The 22,267-nt window shown below is 28.9% G+C and overlaps 1 protein-coding gene across 1 annotated transcript in view; it reads left to right on the top strand.

Annotated features, from left to right (window-relative positions):
* The window catches only part of LOC107441166 (glutamate [NMDA] receptor subunit 1), a 63,279-nt gene extending 42,810 nt beyond the window's left edge, over positions 1-20,469 (top strand). Inside the window, 6 exon segments of the mRNA XM_087152270.1 lie at positions 471-628; positions 2,553-2,725; positions 7,822-7,926; positions 10,760-10,905; positions 15,646-15,711; positions 20,009-20,469. Coding sequence (XP_087008396.1) covers positions 471-628; positions 2,553-2,725; positions 7,822-7,926; positions 10,760-10,905; positions 15,646-15,711; positions 20,009-20,368 — 1,008 coding nt within the window. The 3' untranslated portion in view covers positions 20,369-20,469.
* The last annotated feature ends 1,798 nt before the right edge of the window (positions 20,470-22,267 follow it).

Genomic DNA, 22,267 nt, shown 5'->3' on the forward strand with positions numbered 1-22,267 from the left:
AGTAAATTAAGTTTCATTAATTACTTTTTAATTAATTAATTTTTTTTTAATAAAATAGATCCCATTACGAAGTGATTTCTTTAAAGCTATGTATTTTTTAGTAAAAAAACACACTTTCTTTTATTATTTAAAGCTTGCTCCCGGGCAGATATGTTAGAACAGAAAGCGTTGACGTTTTCCTACTTAAAAGAAGGGAAAAAAGAGCATTTTATTTATTTATTATTACTTTTTTTTTTTTTTTTGCTTACAAGTGAAACATTTTGTACTTTTAAGATAATTGTAAATTTTCTTATTTTTTCATAAATGAATAATAAGAAGAATTCTAAATGAATAAAAAAAATTCTATAAATGAAATGAAATTAAGATTTATATTCTTGCATGTTGTTATTTTAAAATCTAAGTTGTTGATGAAACGAACTATTAATTCTTTTTCTGCTTATTAATTTTGAATACTTTTTTCTGATCAATAGTTGAGAAATCCAATGGACAACTTCAAGTATGCGACTGTTAAGGGCAGTTCCGTTGACATGTATTTTCGCAGACAAGTGGAACTTTCTAATATGTACAGAACAATGGAAGGTAAAAATTACGATACGGCGGAAGAAGCGATAGCCGCTGTGAAATCAGAGTAAGTGTTAAAGAACCCGTGTAATTATAATTGAACATTATTTAATCTTCGACGCACATAAATACAGAATCTAACTTTTTATCTTTGATATACTTAAAATATTGTCTGCCCAAATTGATTAGCATATTTTAGGTCAGACTCACGAATCATTAAATTTAAGCCACAGTACATGAAAATCCGATTGGTGGATGAAAAGTTATTCTGAATGCTTTATTTTTTTATTTGGTGCATAACTTAAGGCATATATAACATCTTTGTGTACATTGTTAAAACACTCGTCTGACTTCTTTAAAATGTATAAACAGATTAATAATATATTTTTCAAATTTGCAATTGTAGAAGCAAAGTAAAGAATTTTTTGCTGTAAGTCTCTCACTCATAAAAAGAGAGGAATTAGTAAACACCTACTGAACCTAATACTTTGTAAAGTTTTGCTATTTATTTTAATATGCTTCCAAATACACTCTATAACAATAAAATCGACGCACCAAGAAGCAATCATCCGATTGCTTTGAAATTTCGTACGCATGAATGTTTTGAACAGATATGGCTGGAATGATGCCGACTGGGGACGTATAGTCTTTAGCGACGAATCCCGCTTCCAACTGTGCCCTCACGATCATCGAAGACGTGTTTGGAGACGCACAGGGCAGAGGGAGAATCCTTCCTTCATTATTGCATGCCACACCGACCCTCAACAAGGCATTATGGTCTGGGGTGCCATTTCAATGACAGCCGGACTTCTTTGGTCGTCATTAGAGGAACGCTTACTGCACAGCGATACGTCGACGACATCCTAAGACCTGTTTTGCTACCGTTCCTTTTGCAGCGCCCTGGGCTGGTTTTTCAGCAGGACAATGCCAGACCACATACGGCACGTGTTGCTATGAACTGTCTGCAAGCTTGTCAAACTCTTCATTTATCGGACTATGCCACGCCGTGTGGCAGCTTGTATCCAGGCTAGAGGAGGTCAACACCTTATTGAACTTGTTACTGTAACTCTGCAATAAATTATTCAATCTTTCTGAAATTCTAATAATTTGCTATTCTGTACATTGTCTTCCTATCCACCAATTTACGTTTCAATCGGACAACTCCTTCTTGGTGCGTCGATTTTTTTGTTATAGAGTGTATTTGGGTGCTATCAAAACTGCATGTACAACTTGTTAAGCTCAACTTAAAAAAATTATTGGAGTTTGTATAAAACTATAAATCTGTGTTAAATGCTGCTAAGTATAATAAATTCGTTTGATTGTTAATTAAGAATTTCCTATAAATAAATAATGCTGAATAAATAGATTATTAAATAAGCTAAATACTGAGTTGTGTGAAACGCTCGTACTACGCCTTTAAATTGTATTTCATTTACTATATTTAGCGAAAATCAAGGTGAAAACAAAAACTATTTTCACAGAGTTCGGAGGTTTCATTTAACAGAATTTGGTGCTCTTTTCGGCTGGCGAACGCATTATTTATTGTTTTTATTTTTGTGACAGTCTCAATTATTTGGTGCCTAGTTGTTTGCTCTCGGATCACCGAAAAGCACCCAAAATTGAATTCATTTTCAATTGCACAGTTGCATTTCATTAAGTACATCTGTAAACTATATGCCTTGGAAAAATCAAGGTGATCTCGATTTGTGAAACTATTTTCACAGAGTCTCAATTAAACTATTTATGAACTATTAGCATTATCAAAACTATTTTTACTGAGTTCCGAAGTTTCATTTAACAAAGTTTTGTAATCTTTTCGGCTAGCCAAGCGCATTGTTTATTGTTTATATTTTATATAAGTGCAGGTCTAAACTATTTGGTGTCTTTTTGCTTGGCCGCAGCTAGCTGAAAAGCGCAAATTTTTTTCTTAAATCGTAAAAAAAATATTTTTAAAAAATTAACTTTTTTTAAATTTTTTTTTAACTCTTCAGTGGTTTGAGTGCTTTTATATGGGACTCATCGAGATTGGAGTATGAGGCAGCGCAAGACTGTAACTTGGTAACAGCTGGTGAACAGTTTGGACGATCAGGATATGGAATTGGATTACAGAAGCACAGTTTATGGGCCGATCAAGTCACCCTCGCTCTATTAGGGATGCATGAAAGTAAGTTCATAAGCAGAATGTTAGAAATTTCTAGGTAAAAATGGTTAAATAGCAATTTCTTAACTGTTATTTTGCCATTTTCAATCAAAACAGTCAAATAACCTTAAAAAGATGACATTCCAACTGTTAAGTGTAAGGAAAAAGCGTTTTTTGACTGGTTTTACATAATAAGGTTTATACAAACAGAATTCTATGCGGACTAATACATAGTCACTGAGAGTCAAAGACCTCTCAGTGGGTTTGTGACGGCATCCTCAGAAGTGTTAACGAACCATAAGATCACGCGGTAAAGGCCTGGTTTCTTAGGACAGGACGCCGTCAGCTGGAAATCAGCGCTAACCTCTGATTGGTCCATTTGTGAGTTTGATAGTATACGTCAGCGAACGCTCATCTTGAACTACAATTGCCGTCCAACTCAACTGCAGTTGAATTACAACGTGACGTTAACCACAGAAACAATGGCGGACTACATCCAACAGCACATTGAAGTCAGCCAAGATTTTGATTTTGACATTAAACATAGCTTCTTCATTAAACATAGCACTCTTCATTTAGCTCAGCTATAATGTGTTTTTTCTTGGACAAAGTCATTATTTGTTCTCTAAAACACTGGTCGACAATAACAAAATCAATACAAATTCAAAATAAATATTTGTTTACGTTATTAACGCATGCGCAATGAGAGATAATGTCTGCGTTGGACCGACTGCTCACGCTGAGCTAACAAAAAAGTATTTTTTGGCGTCAGCTCTACATCAATTTTCCGCTGACGCCCAGATAAGGCGCTAGTTCTAAGAAACCAAGCCTTGAGCTAAGAAACCAGTATTTTGGTGGCGTCAGCGGGACGTTGACGGCCCGCTGACGTCCAGATAAGGCGCTTGTTCTAAGAAACCAGACCTTAAAGAGAAAACAATAATAAATAGTTCAAACTTTTGAGCGGCGTATAATATTTTTGCTCTAGCTAATTTAATAGCACTTAAATGTTTTTAAGTGGTGACTTTTTAGCTTTTTATTAGAATAAATCAATGTAATTTATCAAGTTATAATTCAATAAAATGAACACGTAGGACTGTTTGATGCTTTTCATGAAGCAATATTATGTGCATTTCATAATAGAAAATGATTTAATAAGAATTTTTTTCTTTTAATTTTAAATCTTGATTCATCATACTTTTTTTAATATCAGACGAATAAACCTTATTTTATTGCATAATTTATTATGTTCTAATATGTAATGAAATATTAGGTATAATCATATATTTGAAAATAAGAAATGATACATTTTAATAAGAAAACGATTACGAGACAGAAATACGTTGTGTCATGAAATCAAGGAGACAAATAAAGAAATTATAAGTTTATTGGCAAATTCATTTTTTATTTTAAAATAGGTTCTAAAGAATTCTTTCAGAATCGTATGTTATACATTTAAATTCCAAATGGAAGTAATCTGAGCACAAACACTGCACAACAAACATAAACACTGCATATTTACAAATAAACGACGCATATAATATTAAAATGGGACAAAATAATTTTGCTAAGTACTAATTATAAAATAAGAGTAATAAATCAATTATAAGTAATTTAGAAAATAATTCGATCCTTAAGATTGTAAAACTTTAAAATAGTATTTATTATTTTAAAATATAAATATATCTTTTTTTAATTGATTATTATAAAAAAGTAAAGTATTTCCAAATCTTAAGTTTTTCTAAAATATAAATTTATTGATGACAATCTTTCTTACAAGACTTGTTAAAAAAATATCCCAAAATAGAGATTCCTCTAAAAAATTAATAGTATAATATTCTGGAGCAGAAACTGTTCAATAATTTAAAAAATTACGCATTGTAAAAGACAAGAAACTATTGAATATTATTTTTATGAATTACATTTGAAATTGTCTACAAGATTTGGTGAATTTATAATTTTTTTACAAGACTTAAGATCGAAAAAAATAAAAGTATTTATTAAAAACATTTTTCCTGTTACTCAATAAGATACATCACATTTGAATGAGTATGCATACACATGTATAAACTTATATATTATTGTTTTAAAGCTTGTTTAGACAAACTCTTCTAGACTTATAAGATAAACATAAAAATGGTAATAAAATGAGAATAGCACATTTAATCTGGAGCAAACTTAAAATTTATTCATGCCATATGAAGTATGAACAAGTGTTTCATTAATATTCATTTAAAATTATAACGTACAAAAATTAAAATGGCTAACAATGAATTAAATTCCTTTTTTATAATAACGATTTAATGCATCGGAGTTTTTTTGCTTTCGAGTATGAATATTTATGAAATTATACTCATATGATAGTAAGCTATCGTTAATAATAAATAAGTCAATCATTGTTATTAATTTTGCTTTCTTTTAAAAATATAACCAAAGCCTTTTTAGCAGTTTTTTAAATAATAAAAATTTTAACTCATAAATGGCATCTGATATTTGTTTATGTTATATTTAAACAAGATAAATAATGTTTAAATTTGTTTTATTTCACGTCTAAAAGTTTTGCAGAAGTACAAATGCTTTTGCTAGTTTTATATTCTAATATTCACTAACAATAAACAACACCTAAAACTTTGTAATTCTTAAATACAACTCGTTTCATTATGTATTTGAAAATCTTGTTATAAAGTCTGCAAAAACGAATATTAAAATATAAAAGATAAATAACACTTACTCGACTATAAACAGTTATTTGATGTCTCGTTTAATGGAATTAATCCTTTTTCGTTTCATTTCCTCATTTTTCGGAAACTTAGAAACTAATACTTTAGGCCCACTTTCGAAGTTCCTTTTACATTCTTTACATCTTTACATTCTTTACATCTTTATTGTTAAAATTCGTGAAATAATGCTATATATATTTTTGATGATGGTTTATTACGACATATCCGACGGACAGACGGGTCTGTTTTGTCAATGAATGACAAATACTTGAAATTCCAAATCCATAAATGTAAAAAATGTCCCTAACCATAACCTTTGTTGTGGGTAACGGATAGACAGACTGTTTCCAATTATTTTATCGTAATTTTAGAATGAAAGTTCAAACTGTACACAATAACAATTAGTACACAGTAAAAAATCTTTTATATTAACAATAGAAATGGCGGCAATTTCTTAACATCTAAATGGTGTTACACTAAAATTTCTACTACGCCAAGAACAGAGGATAGTTCATGGTACAATGATACACCAAGATTGTTCTTGTCTTGGTAGCACTTCACTACTTGGTGTAAGAAAGCCGCCACCATATTTGTTATTTTTTTGTTGCTGTTGTTCGAAACACATTTATCAGTGGTATCAAACTAAAGATGGAGGCTAAAAACAAAATAGAATTGTTATAAGATCTTTATAAGGACATAAGAGCAGGATCATTTTCCTGCCTAACCAATAAATTGCGTTTAAAATATTTATAACTAATGTTGGGAAAAAATTCTTTTAATTCTAATTCATTCATTATCATTACTACCACAAGAAGAAAAATATTTTCTAAAGCTATTTTTCGAATTAAAACTGCACTAATTATAATGATATCAGTAGTACGCATAACCAAAATTAGTTACGCTTCATCTGCTTGAGGCGATTTTCTGGAGTTCCCAAAACGAATAATTACCTTTTCTTCATTAACTTTGCTTTTTAGTACATAGTTTAATTTTTATTTCAATAAATGCAAATTACCAAAATTAACTAAGCATTGGCATCAATAATAATATGGCGGTGTAGAATCAACATCTCCTAGTAGAGAGAAAACCTCAGCTAGGATCAATTTAGTAGTCCAAAGCAACGAACATAAACTGAGCCATGAAGGAAACATAAGAAAGATGTAACTACATTCGAGGTACTAAGATACGCAGTGGTGGAAAATACAAAACGTATCATAACGTTTGGACTACTAAAGTATCAAAGTTCTTGTTTATCGTAAACCGTGCTGAAGCCTTCTCTCTTCTTGGTAAAAGTCGATTATTATTCCTATCGACATTATGTGTCAGAGGAAATTAGACGCCTGGCAAAATGTGGATTCAAATGTTATTGTATTTTATTTTATTTTTTAAGTGTGAAATTTCGAATTTCTTAGATGGGGGTGAGGACAGTTTTATTGCGAGACTGAGAAAATGATGATTAAGTAGAATCCATTGGAGAGTGTGATCTGTATGACGACACAGCTAAAAATATTGAATCCAACACAGATGATATTCTTGAAGCTTTAAATTTGTATCTTCGTAAGTTTTTAATGGTTTTCATTAATATTTCTTATTTGAAGAACAAATGAATAAATAAAATTTTCTTAATCGTGATTTCTTTTCCGAACGTAATTTAAATTATTGTTTCAAAAGAAAACTAAACGTTTTTAAGTAAAATAAATATGATAAGAAAAAAGCGAAAAATTAATTGTATATGCTAAACTCTACTAAACAAAATTCAGTGGCACGACAGCCCATAGAGGGCCAAGGCCTACTGTACCCATCTCAGTTTTCTTGACCTTGGGCTCTGGGGTGCAGGAGAAGAAGTTTCGGTTAGGTGGTCACCAGAACGCGAAACCCCCAGTCTTTAGTTCCCAAGCATGCTTGGTACTCATTTATCCACCCACTGAAGGGATGAAAGGCTGAGTCCATGCTCGAGGACTGAGCCCAGGACCTGTAGCACGGGAGCACGAAGCGCTACCACTCAGTCACCGGGTTGAATAGCATATTATTTGTTCTAACTATTTTTAATATGTTATAAGAAATTGTATATAATATATTAAAAATAGTTTTCGAAAGGTGTTAAATTGATTCAGAGTTATTCAGTTTTATCTCATTGATAGAATGCATTGATATTTCACGATTAACTAATGTCCAACTTTTTTACCGATTTTATTATAATCGGACCCTGGTTCTTATAATTTTTTTAGAATGGGGGTGGGTTGAAACTTTGACATATACACCAGGGTAAACGGTTTACCCTGGTGTTACAGAGTTTCTTATATTTACGAAATTACGTTTTCTTATATTCCCGGTTTTACTGGGAATATAAGAAAATTATTTCTTATATTCTCTCTAAAATGAATATATTTTTCTAACTTCTAGGTGGTTATATGGAAGATTTAGACAACCGATGGATTTTACAAGGCAGTGAGACTTGTGAAAAAAACGAAAAATTTCCCGCAACTTTGGGCTTGAAGAATATGGCTGGTAAATACATGGATATAAAATATAACAGAATTTTTCTATGAAAATAAGATGTTAACTTTTTCACTAAAATTATCGCTGATTAACTATTCGATATGGTAGTTTATTTCTCTGTAATATGTTAAAAATATTTATGTTGTTGTTGTTGAAAATTAATTTGCAGTCGAAAATTATTTCTTACTATCAAACATTGTCGATATAATTTACTCGAACTATCATCATCATCATTTTATTTTCTTATCATTATCAATCTTGTGATGGATGGTGGTCTTTATCAAACTTTTCCTTATTAAAAGATTATAAAAAGAATGTAGTGCAGGTTGAGTAAAAGATAATTTATAATAGCCCAAGACGAAATTCTTGATGGAACTATCAAGATATTTTGATGAATGATTTATGTTGGTTTATTCATGACCCAACACTATTTGATGGTAACTATCATGTAGTAATTGATTTCGATGGGTCAAAAAGCTTCTATTATTTTATGCTGAAGGATGATATTTTATTATATGATGGTCAAGCAAAATGCTAAGTTAAAGATTCGTTGGAAAGCAACTTCCATTTTCTCATGATGTAAAAGTTTGCTTTAGTGCTGTGATGGTCATCCAGAAAGTTTTGTTTGAAATTCTTGGTAAAACAACTTTCATCATTTCATGATGGAAAATGTTGTTTTAGTGCTATGATGGTTAACCATCAAATGATGTTAGGTATTGGTGAACCTAGAACAACCATCATTGGACGATAGAAAGTATTTATTTAGCATTACTAGACTAGTCACCTATCAAGTAATGCTTGCCATTAATAATGAAGTTTTATCCCTTATTTAATAATGTAATTACTTATAATAAACGATGTATGATAAATCATTTCACATTGAATAATGCTGTATTCTTCATCTCATGCTAATAATATTTTGGGTCAAATATTTTTTTTAACATGAAGTAATGTTTACATAACAGTTATGTTTTACAAATATCAATTTGTTTTGTTATGAATACCAACTGTCGGTTAAATAAATTTAAAATTCATTTAACAGAAACTACCAGTAAAAGTCTTATTTTTTTATCAAGGGAAAAAGAGTAGTCTAGTCTTGATGGTTCTAACAAAAAGCATGGTGGTTTATGATGGAAAATTATAATAATAACTTTGTTAAATCTTGATGGATTTTTTTTGTTGGCCCATTATAAAAAACCATCATACAATGATGGGTAAGCTATGTTGGCGTAACATAAAATTGTGCCAATTTCAAATGTTGGATAATGGCAGATTTGATATTCCCATCAAGCTGTATGATGGTTTCAGATGGAAATTCAAGTTGGATTGATGGTAAATTCATACATGTTGGTCCATCAATGGAAAACCATTATGATTTGTTGTCATGGGCTCAAAATTATCTCACTTTCTACTTATTTGATCCTGTTGTGCTGCCTTTTTATTATGACTTTAGCCTGATTTTTTGACTCTTACAACTGTTGAAATCACTGACAAGACAGTAATCATAAGTTAATAATAAAAATAATAAAAAAATAATAAACTCACCAAGTTAATGCATAACAAAATTAAAAGTGAAAAAAAAGAATTCTAAAGAAATTATCAAACAGCATCTGTCTCCATAGCAATCCATGTAATGACGACGCATGCGCACTGTTTACTATTACTTTTGAACACAGTTGAAAAGTGTGATGACGTCCAAATAACGTGCGCATGCCATCAAACACAAAACAACACTCATCTTGTCAATGGGTCATAAGCTTACTAAGTAAATCCCTAATTCGTCGATAGCACTTGGGAACGAATTTTTGTTGCATTCATAGAAATACTTGATCTTACCTAATTCGGATATCCTTCTATCTCTGAGTCTATCTTTTGTACAAATGTACAAGTCTAAAAATGTTATAGATAACAAAGGAACACGTAAATGTTGCGACTAACTTCTACGGGAGTTAGGGCAGATCATAAGGATTGAAATTGCATACGAACCAATATCCAAAGATGCAATCGTACGAGACTAAGGGTGCTACCACTATTATGACCTATTCGGATGCAACCAAAGATACTGTTCAAAATAGAGGAAGTGCTACTAGTGGCGTATGATGACAATTTCGGGCATTAGCTCCCAAGCATTTTCAATCCTAATCATTTGCCCTAACTTCCCTAGAAGATTTACAGACGATCTCCTGTTGTATATAACATTTTAAATTTGCTCATTTTGTCAAAAAAAATAGACTAGAAATGTCGTTTTAAAAATATTGCTTGGAAAGAGAAACTCATTGCAGATTTGAAGCTACGAAAGATACGATTGCAGATACGAAAGTATCTACGGTCTGTTAAAAACTCACCGAAGTTAAGCATCACTGGCTGTGGTCAGTAAGCGGGTGGTTGACCACTTTGATCAGCCTGTGTAAGGACCGAGGGTGAGTGTTATAGGTTTGTGAAACTGTTCTGCCGGAAAGTGCTCAACTTCACGCACAGTTCGGTGGGCTATCAAAGCAGGGGATCAAATTTGTGATGGCTTGTCTTCGGATCATCCTCAGGGATGTTTCTCAAACAATTGCCAATACTCCATTGTGCAGCTCTAGTGCGACGTAAATTATATACCAATCAGTTAAAAACTCTTATGCAACAGGAAATAAAACGTTTCCAAGTGTAGTTATCCTAAAAACTAATAATTGTAAATAACAATTAAGCAGTTTTATATAAAATAGTGTGCCAAATTATGATATAACAATAACAATTGTTGCATAAAGAACCGGAATAGAATATAACCTAACAAGTTGTTGTAGAAATATCACGTGTCAATATTTTTATTTTTTAACCTCTGAGTCTTGTGTTGCAGGGGTTTTCATTTTGGTTGGTGCCGGAATAGTGGGTGGAATAGGTCTCATCATAATCGAGATCATCTACAAAAAGCATCAGACAAGGAAGCAGCGAAGATTAGAACTGGCGCGACACGCCGCGGACAAATGGAGAGGAGCTGTTGAGGTAGTTGTATTTACAATGCTCTCTTTATCAATTCCAGCGCCCTCTAGTTTTAAAAAAATGAAGTATTTTTTTTATAAAAACTGTGTTTATTTTTTCTAAACGTTACGCTAACCTTAAAATTGTTTTGCTATTTTCTTGTTTCGGAATTATTAGTTTGGAAAGGAATTACTATTTAAATCTCATCATATTATTGTCATGCTTATTTTTTTATATTTCTTATGATTGAGAATAACTTTGTTTCACTTTTATGACTGTTTTATAGCAGTCCTTGATACTGTATAAAGATAGTTAAAACTCTGTAGTCAACTAAAGGAGGAAATCTCTGATTAACTTTTGATGTATTGATAGGATTTGCATGTACTAAAACACCATCTTAATGGGTAAAAACAGTTGAATCTTAATTTATAAAAAAAAAATAATTTTCTTAACTTTCCGTAATAATTTACATTATTGTTCGATATTAACTATTTATTAAATATAGAAATCAGTGTTAAAAACATACTTCACAAATTAGACATATTTTGCTAATAAGTACAAACTTATTCGTAAATTTGAAATTGTTGAGGTAGTACTCTTTTTAAAAATAAAACTCTCACCTTTGGTAATTAAGGAGTTAGAGCTATGTTTTGTTAGTTTGCGAATCATTTTGTCGCTGCATCGTGTGATTTTTGACAAAACATGAGCTCTCAAGCATTTGACGAAACTACTTCCTCACTTGTGTGTGTTTAAGAATTCTCAGTTCATTGTGTAATTTTATATATTGTTTTCCTCTTGCCTGATCAATAATACAATATTACGATGTTTCTACAGAAATTTTTAGTGTAAATTAAGCTGGAAAAGTAATCGTCATTACCGTCAATGCATGGTAGCTTTCTTCTCTCACAATATGTCATTACGATTGGTTCTCTAACCCCCCCCCCCCGATTTTTAAACAGCCCGTGCTTCATCATGGGAGGGTACTAGTGATAGTGAACTTGCTTATCAAGCAGATTTCATGGTCTCAATATTCGGCAATGAATGGGCTACAAATCTATCATACCTCGTTTATTAAAGTTGCAATCCTTAACCAATTGTGAAATTCCATTTGTTGCACTGCGCTCAATTGATTTGACAAAATTCGTATTCACAATGAAATGACGATGTTCACTTCCTCAATTTATAGAAATAATTGGTTTGAGCACTCTTGAGGAAAAGGTTTTGTCAAAAAGGAAAAAGAAAAAAAAACCTATTAAATTTGAGTATAGATTTTTCACGACATGTCAATGAAAATTCGTTTATTAGTTCAGAAGTTAATAAGGATGATTTCTTTTTTTTTTTTGATGACAGCTTAAGTCCAAATAAAATCCTTCTGTATTTGTTTAATTCTTAAAAACAGCATGGAAAACTAAAATTTAAATATAAGGTAATCAAACTATTATTTTTTTTATATCCTTGCACATACTTCTACCTTTTTTCAAACACTGACACCTAACGTATTTAAGCATTTCTTTTTTCGTAAATTTTAAAATCTTATGCACCTACATTAAGGGAATTTTGTTTGCATGCTTTCTAACAAACTTGATTTGTAACAATGTCAAGAAATAGTTTGATCTAAAATTGATGTTATCTACAATTGCTACAAGTAATTATGTGTGAAATTACTAAAAAACCGAAGGAAAAGTTAATTTAAATAAGCTAATCAATTTAATATATTTAGGGCTAAACTTCAATCTAAAAATTCATTACTAATTCTTGCAGTTAAATCGAAAAATGATTTTTTTTAATGCAAATGTCTTCTCTTTCATTGTTTTTTTGCTTAGTTCATAAACATGTTAAATAAATAATATGTTAAGTAAAAAGCATGTTAAGTAAATAATATGTTAAGTAAAAAACATGTGAAGTAAGTAATATGCTAAATAAGAAGCATGTTAAGCAAAAATGTTTATTTACTTAACATGTTGTAATTTGCTAAACATGCATAATTTAAAATGATACTCGGACATCGTTCAATAAAAATACATTACAGCAAATTTATGATGTACAACAGAATTGCGATATGCATTTATGCAGCAAAGCCACACTGTTAGAACTTTAATTCTGAAATTATGGTAAAATAACTGGCAGCAGTTTGCCCATCCAATTATTCGCAAATTTACAGTAAAGAATATTTTTACCTTTACGGTTCTGAAACAGTTTACAATTAGAACGGTTAAAATACCATGAATACAAAACTATAAGGCTCTTTTAACCATTTGCAATCAGTATGGTTTCAAAACTGTAAAAAATAAATTTAACCATTTTGGAGATATACTTTGGACTCTGAAGACATAGTTTAGAATCCAGGGCCATAGTTTGTGAGACTATAGAGACATAGTTTAGCAGCTTAATTGTGCTGCCATCTATGCGTGAATAAGAGTGTTCTAATTGCCAAGGTCTAAAATTGGGAAGTGCGGGACATGGGAAACACTTCATATGTTGAAGGAAATAGAAAAAATATTGTTATGTCAACGCTGGAATTCAATTCCCCATTCTGTCGCTCAAGAGATTGACAGATCAGCCCTTTCAGTTATATCATGTTCCCATCTGCAAAGAACTAAGTTGCTTCAATAGGTGGGCCTAGTTGGTGCTATAAAGTTCTTGTTGTTTAACCGTATTAGATGAAAGCAGTTAATAAATTGTTTTTCTCACAATTAACAGTTTGAATACCATCTTATTTATGGTTATTTGACAGTTTTGTTTGTATATGGTAAAATAACAGTTAAATTAATTGTTATTTAATCATTTCTTCCGAAAAAATTTCCAACAATGAAAAATGGATCACTATAGTCACTCTTCTTTATTTTACTTCATTTTTTAACTATAGTAATGTAATCATGAGCCTTTCCCTACAATTTGTTTATATTTTCAAAAAGCAACGCAGGTTATAATTTTATTCTTAATTTGATTTATTTTGAATAAATGTCTTTTTTTATTCTCTCAGAAGAAATTATTTCTATTTTTAAATAAAAACTGTATTGATTTTTTAAAAAAATCCTCACAGCTTCTGGTTACGTCCTTTGGAAACAAATCGTAATTTATGTTTATAAACACATATTTAAAGCAAAAATAAATTTATCAAAACACAAAAGCATCATATTTTTTCTTTTTTTTTCACTCTACAAAGTTGAATAATTTAAAGGTATTCCCGATTTTGGACTCAAAACCAATAAAAAAATATATATAGATTTATCAACAATTGGTCTTTTTATTTGATCCCTTACTAAATATCTAAATGGTAAAGGTTTGCCATTTAGATATTTAGGAAATTAGAATTTAAAAAGTGTAGATTTTGGCAAATAATCATCTTAGGTGTATTTTTTTTGTAATTTAACTATTCTAAAAAGCGTTTTAAAATTATTCTATTAAAATTACTGACTTATTAACAAGCTTTTGTTTTTGTCATTTTGCCATAATAAATATAGACACTCGTTACTGATAGTAAAAAATTCGATAATAATTAGTTTTCCGTATTTTTTATATCAGAAAAAATTTTCGAAATCCACTAACATTTCTTCTTTTTTTTGTTTTCTGCAGACAAATGTCTTAATGTTCCAAAAACATCATAAAAATTAAACGATAACCATATCTTCCTTTCTCTCTCTCTCTTTCTGTTTTTTTTTTTTTTTTTTTTTTTTTTTTTTTAAATTTTTGGCTAAAATATGTGCTCGTTGGTCATAAGAGCTTTAATTGAATCGGAATATCATAAAATACATTATAGATAAAATGTTATACGTAAATTAAAATTATAAATAAAAGAGCTTTAATGAGCTATATAATAAATATCATTTCACAGTCATTATAAAAAAAAGCATTATATAATTTTTACAGTTATTATAAAATAAATAAAAATGAGATATAAATCGCAATAAATCGTCATATTAAAATATTATGAATGAGAAATTAAAATTTTGTAAATAGAATCTATACCGAGATAAATTATCTTAATGATATTAAAAACGTAATGAAACATAAATAAGATATTTACCGTAATGAAACATTTTAAACAATATATGTTAAATGTTAGAAAACATTATAACTTATACCGTAAGATATATACCGTAATAAAACATTTTAAATAATATATAATGCGTAATGAAACATTATAAATAAGATATAAGTAGCAGCAAAACATTGTGATTAGGATATAGATACCATAAAGAACATTGTAAATAAAGTTCACAGAGGAAGAACGGTTTAAGTCCATAAAAGCTTATCAGGAGAAAAAAGGATTTTAACCTCGAAAATAAAAGGTTTTTCTACAGGCAGAATCATTTTAATGATTTGTCAAAACTTTATAATTCTCAAGATTCAACAGATGTCGATCCAAGCGTCAATTTTTTGAAAAATGGACTTAAATCATTCTTCCGACATGGTTTTCCAATAAGATGCAAATCGTAAGAAAACTTAATAAATACAAGTCGTAATAAAACATTGTAAAAATTGTAAGTTAATATTATAAGTAAGTAATTAATCGCGTTTGTAATATTTATTCATTTTATTATTAGCTATTCCAGCTTTTTAGCAATTTCGACAAAACAATCTTTCTAGAAAATGCAAAATAAGAACAATATATGAAAAAAGTACAATTCCACTATCATTTCTTTCTGTTGCCATTTAGCTAAAATAAATTATGTTAAACTTTATTTAAATATATATATATATATATGTATGAGAGTGTTATATGTTTATTAAACTGTGGATTGAATCGTGATAATTCCACAGAAATCTCCGTTGAACACCGTTCCCAAATCTTTATCACTATTTTCCAAGATAACATCCAAGGAAGAGGTAAGCTGCTCTCCGCAAACAAATATTCGTGGCATGTTCTTCGCTGCAGCTCTTGGAATCTCTTTTCACTTATCTTCTTCTTTGCATGGTCAATAATGTGTACTTTTTCTCTCTCTTCCCCGTGATTGTTCCACCCCTATGTCTTTCCAAGTATCACTCTCACTGTCAAAGGTCAATGTCGTCGAAACAGTCGAAATTTTTTAAACGCAATCCACTTTCATTATTTTATTCAATATTATTGTTTGTTTTTTTTTCTTTTTTCTTCCATTTATAAAGTATGTCAGACAGAAAAAAGAACAAAATTTACAAAATTTAAAAATCATTTTCTTTGATTTCATAAACTTAAAAAATACTTTTTAGAAAAATAATTTTTTTTTTATTCATATGATGTTGCTACTAACTAAATATGAGATTAAGTTAAAGAATAAGATTACCCAAAATATCAGCGATGTTTTCTTAAAACTTAAAAGTAATTTTCTAGAAATGGAAGAAAAAGAATTTAAAAATTGAATTAGGACAGTTTATATTGAGGAGCAATAATTCCCAAAAGAAAAAAGACTTAAGGGGAAAATAATCATTGTTGACGTTCTAAAGATAGTTCCTTTCTCCTCTTTACTTTTTCTTCAAAACTTAAAAAAAGAAGAAAAAAAAAAGGTTTTGATATTTTAAATTCTTATATCAAAAGCTACAGATTTGTTTTGCTAGGAGCTATTAATTTTATTATTGTTTCAAATGAAAAGAAATATTTATTTAACGACTTAGCGAATAATTGCTTTAATTAGCAATCATATTTTCGTGAAAGGTAAACAAAAATTAAAAAATTAAAGGCTTAAGAAATAAACTTTTTACAGAAAGCTTTGATGTTTTCAATTGTAATACAGTTTTCATTCACATTTCTTTATCATCGCAATCTAAGTTATTTTCTGTTTAAAGTTGTTGTTTTTCTTATTACTCTAAGTTTATTCCATACATTGCTTTAAAAAATTTAGAAAATGTTTATTTCACACATATTTTTGGTAATAGTTAAAAAAAACTATAACGTATACAATTAATTTTCTTTTCTTGACTTATAATTTGATACTTTTGATTTTCAGCACATAATTATTCATATTAAACAGTAACTACGGTAAATAAATTGTACTTTACTATTAAGTTTTTGCAAATAATACAGTAACTACGGTAAATAAATTGCACTTTACTATTAAGTTCTTGCAAATAATACAGTAACTACGGTAAATAAATTGTACTTTACTATTAAGCTTTTGCAAATAATACAGTAACTACGGTAAATAAATTGTACTTTACTATTAAGTTTTTGAATTTTAAATGTTGGGAATCTCTCACAAATATTTTGGCTTTAATATACTACATTGCTTATAAATTTTCATCATGCATTATATCTATGTATATATAGCTTTTATGATGTTAAATTGTCATTTCTTTATGTGTAATCTAAAACATGCATTCGTTATTGAAGTAAGCGTGACGTTTTTAAAGTTTTATTAAAACAAATGTAATGTAGATATTTTTAAAGGTAACCTTACGTGGTTGCTTACATTTTTAAAGATGTGCAAAATTTTGCTGATTTAATTTCATTGAAAAAATTACGCTTTCTCCAAATTATTTTCTTGCTTAGTGAAAAAGCATATGTGACTTTTTAACTATTAAATTTAGAAATTTGGTATGGTGATTTGTGAACAGAGTCTGTAATTCAGGCGATTTCCATGAATCAAATAGTGCCTTATTATTAACTAAAAGATACTGCGATACTTGAAATGTCACATAATATAGTTTTCCATTAAGTTTTTCAATCATTAAATAACAACTTTGCTTTTGAAAGAAATATTTGAAGTTTTGAATTTTTAAGAGTATGAAAGCGACATTGGCCTTTACATTCTCTTTAAGACCTAGCATGGCTGAAGGAAAAGAATGTTCTGTGAACAGAATAAAATAAATTTGAATGATGTTTGATCTTTTGCATGAACTTTACTTCTTCCAAGTAACCACGTAAGGTTAATTAATAGTGGCTTTTAAACTATTTTTTTTCTCAATAAATATGGTTTAGGAATAAAGCAGATCGAAAGCAGAAAGGATTTAATTGAGAACACAAGATAGCAAAAGTGTATTGAACCAATAATCAAAAGCAGAAAATTGTCTTTATTATAAAGTTAATATGCATTAACCTTTTTACGTAGAGTTTTTTTTTTAATTCAACTTTATAAAATGAGTAAAAAAAAATGATGTTTTGAGAATAAAATAGCGTAGAGTCTATGCTATTTGGAACGTGGTTACTCGGCCATTACGTGAATGATACTGAATTCTGTCTATAGCTGTCAATCTATATATTGTAGAAGTAGAAGTGTTGTTGTGAGGGAGCTGTTTGAAAGGGGGTGGCCTGATTGCTTACACCCCTCTCTGGCCCCATGCATAAAAATTGCACGATATTTTAAAATTTTCTAAGTGAAGAAATGTTTTTTATGATGAAAGAAAAATTTTATAATTACAATTGAATGAACTTAGGTCATTAATTTTATTATCCACGCTGTGAAATAATGATCACATACATAAAATTTAATGTTTGAATTTTAAGATATAGCTTTTATTCGAATATTCTGGCTCGTCCAAAAATGCAGTTAAGTAATATTTTTCATTAAAATCCAATTTTTTTTTGCATTGATACATCATATCAAATTGTGAACTGAAGGAAAAAAATATAGTAAAAGTACCGTACTGTAAAGTAGAGGCGTTTCTAGTAAAAAAAAATTTAAAAATAAAAAACATAATTTCGATTAATAAGACCGAAATATGCGGTATTTAAACAATTAACTTAGTAATATTTCCACTCATATGGTAATGGTTTACAGGAAATTCTGGTTTTCAAAATCAAAATTATGGTTCTTATTATCACTCATTTAGTACAAAATTCAAAGCTCAACAGTAAATTTAATTGAATTATTGATTTTTATGCCATGCTCTGAAGTATCATGCTAAAATTACTAAATTTTACCACATTTAACAAATTCTAACTCATATTCAAGAATCAAGGTACATTGGTGTATATATATATATACATTATATACTGTTCTGGTGAATTAGATATCAATATCAATTTTAAATGCTTAACAAACGCTTAAAGGCGATACAACAAAGCAAGCATACAATGTTTTCTTTTTTTTTAGCAAAAAGTTATATTTAAAGCTGTATGTAAGGTTTAAGATATGTATTTGTATAAAGTTACGCGAAAATTTTTGTTTCGTTTCTGGACGATATTTTTATTTATTTAAAACAGGAATCAGTGTTGGTTTCAGATTTTAAGATAAAATGTCTTTAACTGGTTTTGTTGCAGTAAGAAAAGCCTTAAACTAATTCATACGATACACTGAATCGTTTGCAACTAATTGCAATACTTGAAACGCTAGTATTCTATTGGATACGGCAATGCAAATAATTTTTAATAAAATTACGGTATAAATTACTGGCACCTCGAATGCCAGTATTTTCTTCCGTAAAATCCGTTTTTGCCATAAAATGTTACAGAATAAAAAATCTGATATACCGAAATTTTTATAGTAAATGAATCATTGCAAAAAATAAGATTTCAAATTTCATTTATCATTTCTCATTTTTTTAAAAATACAAATGTTAATAAGAAATTTAAAGAAATATATAAAATATACGCATTATATAGATTGCCTTATGTATTCCATCCTTCGTTGATTTTTAAAATTGGCATTTTATACAATGCTTTAAAAATGTGTGAAATGTTTAATAGTTTTTTTTTTTTTTTTTTTTTTTTTTTTGCTACCTATTTTTTGACGTTCTGTGAAATGTTTTCTTTCTTCGTTTTTTTCTCTTTTCATAGAAAGCCCGAGATTTTGCTGGAAAAAAAATCTATGTGCTTTTTTAGTGATAAAATTATCCTTAGATAATTTTTTGAATCTAAAAGTGTTTGTTACTTACATTGCTCATTCAAACTAAAATATTTGCAGAGACGTTCTAATTTTATGTCCATACGGTGCCACGCTATAGTAAATTTTAGTTTTAAAGCATTGAGTCACAATTTTTTCTCTGCATCGCCATCTGCTCCTAATTTTCGTTACTATTTTTGAAACTTGTTTCAAAAAATTTTCGGTTTTCTGAGCAGAATAAAACAAATAATTTAATTAAATTTTCAAAACGGTGATCAACCATTTTTTTTTTTTTTTTTTTGCAATTCATACAGAGTACGTTTTATAAATTGTTTTTTTAATTTGAAGTTTACTTGTTACTTAAATTGTGCATTTCACATTAACTCTAGAAGAAAAAGACCCTAAGAGCCACTCTGCAAGCGCAGAAGCGGATGAGAGCAAATGGAATGGAGGCCTACACCATCGAACGAGGAATGCAGGGGCTTTTAAGTCAGACAAGCTCTGGAGTTTCACATAGGCCACCACTGCCCCCAAGGGGAGGAATGCGAATGGCAGAGATGTCCCAACCCGTGGAACTCGAGCCTATCCGGGCGCCGGACATTGACACGGATATTCACCATCTACCTCCACCACCGCCTCCACCGGCCTCGAGTCCAGCTGTCCGAATGAGAGGAGGAAGAGTGTCTTACACGCCAAGAAATGAGCATCTATTCACCCCCAGCGGCGATCGTTTCGATATACCGGTCTAAATAAATCAATTATTTGATATTTTAGTCATAGTATTGCGCAGTGGACCCACGGCGCAGTGATGAAAACAAAAAAATGAAGAAAAAAAGAACAAAAAAACAAATAATAATAATTTCACATCATATACACGCACTTTACTTTATATGAATAAAAATAACTTATATTAGCAAAAATAATATTAGCATTCATATGATAGAAAATATGACTCATTAATCATAAATAGAATATTTTCATTTCTCATTTTCTTTTTCTGCCTATGCGATAAAATATGCACATGGATACTGAAATAATAGGACTTTTTACACCATATATAAAAACACTTCGTATAAATAAAATATAATTAATATTAGGGAAAATCCTAACATTTACATGAAAGCACATTTATTATAAGAAGAAAAAGATTTTTTTTTCATAGATGATAAAAAATGCACATGAAAACAAAAAGTAAAGCTAATAATAATGATTTTTACATCATGTACAAGAGCACTCTTTATAAATGATGACAAAAAAGCATTAATAAAAAAAATACTAGTATACACATGATAGAAAAGATGACTAATTTAACAAAAATGCTAGACTTTCCTTATTTATGTTGCACGAGTAATAATGTATACACATCGCTAAAAGTATACAAATTTTTATACAATATATTGTAGAATTTTCTTAGATTGTACTTCATTTTAATCATTAAAGCTAAGTTAAGAGGATTAAGAGTTTTAATTATAACTATAATATAATATAATTAACATTTTTTTAAAAAAGAAGTTCAATTATTTTCTATATTTTTTTTATATTTATTTTTTATTTTCAATAAAAAACTTAAAACTTATTTTCGTATTAAAAATAGATATTTAAATACTTTTGTTGCAGCATCTGATAAGAAACGAATTTAAAAATACTCATAAAATATAAATGTTTATTTGTAAACAAAATATTTATCTACAAAAAGAACCAATTTAAATACATTGAAATTTAATAAAAGTGATATTAACGATACGTTAAAAATGGCAATTTATAAGCTAATGATACATAAAAAAATTATACATTAAAGCATAATTTATTATACATTATTATCTTGCAATACATCGAATACTTCTAATCAATTAAAAATAGTGAGTTTTAGAATTTAAAATTTGTATTTGTATTTATGATTACTTTTACGTTACGTTTATGTTTATTTATTTGTATATTACATTTTGTTTGTTTTTATAATACTTTATTTATTTATAAGTTAAATGTAGAATATGTATATATTTTATTTATATACTTATATTTATTCGCTTATTTATATTTATGTTTTTTATTTCATTAAATCAGACAAAGTTACATTTATTTATTTTTATCAAAGATTTAAAAAATAAAATAAATGCAAATATTTCTAATGAAGTAAATGAGAATTTTATACTTAACATTTTATTTTTATGAATATTTTGCTTTACGTCTTTATTTGTTTGTATTTTAACGTTACGTTTTGTACATGTTTTATATAGTTTAACTGTTGAAACTTTTATTTTTATTTCATATGCATATACTTTTAAATAGTTGCATTTGCTTATATTTTATAAAAGAAATTTTAAAAAATGTATAGTGGACTCATGAATAGCTGCCATAATTTAATATTACATAATATTAGGTGTAATTAATATTAGGAGTTTGACTATATCTACTCGTAATTACAGTTATTAAACTTTAGCACTATATTAACATATTCTTTTCCGTCATGTTAAATAAATAAATAGCGATTCTGCACTGAATTATATTTGCGTTTATTTAACGAAAAATATTTAGAGTTAGTGGAAGCACTCATACAATTATAATAATTGAAAAAGCATTAACTTAGTTACACCATCTCTGATGAACAAATAACATAATTCTGCACTTAATTATTTTTAGATATATTT

Source organism: Parasteatoda tepidariorum, chromosome 9 (genome assembly GCF_982258835.1).
Source record: "Parasteatoda tepidariorum strain Cologne lab strain chromosome 9, Ptep-v5.0, whole genome shotgun sequence".
NCBI classification, from domain to species: Eukaryota; Metazoa; Arthropoda; class Arachnida; order Araneae; family Theridiidae; genus Parasteatoda; species Parasteatoda tepidariorum.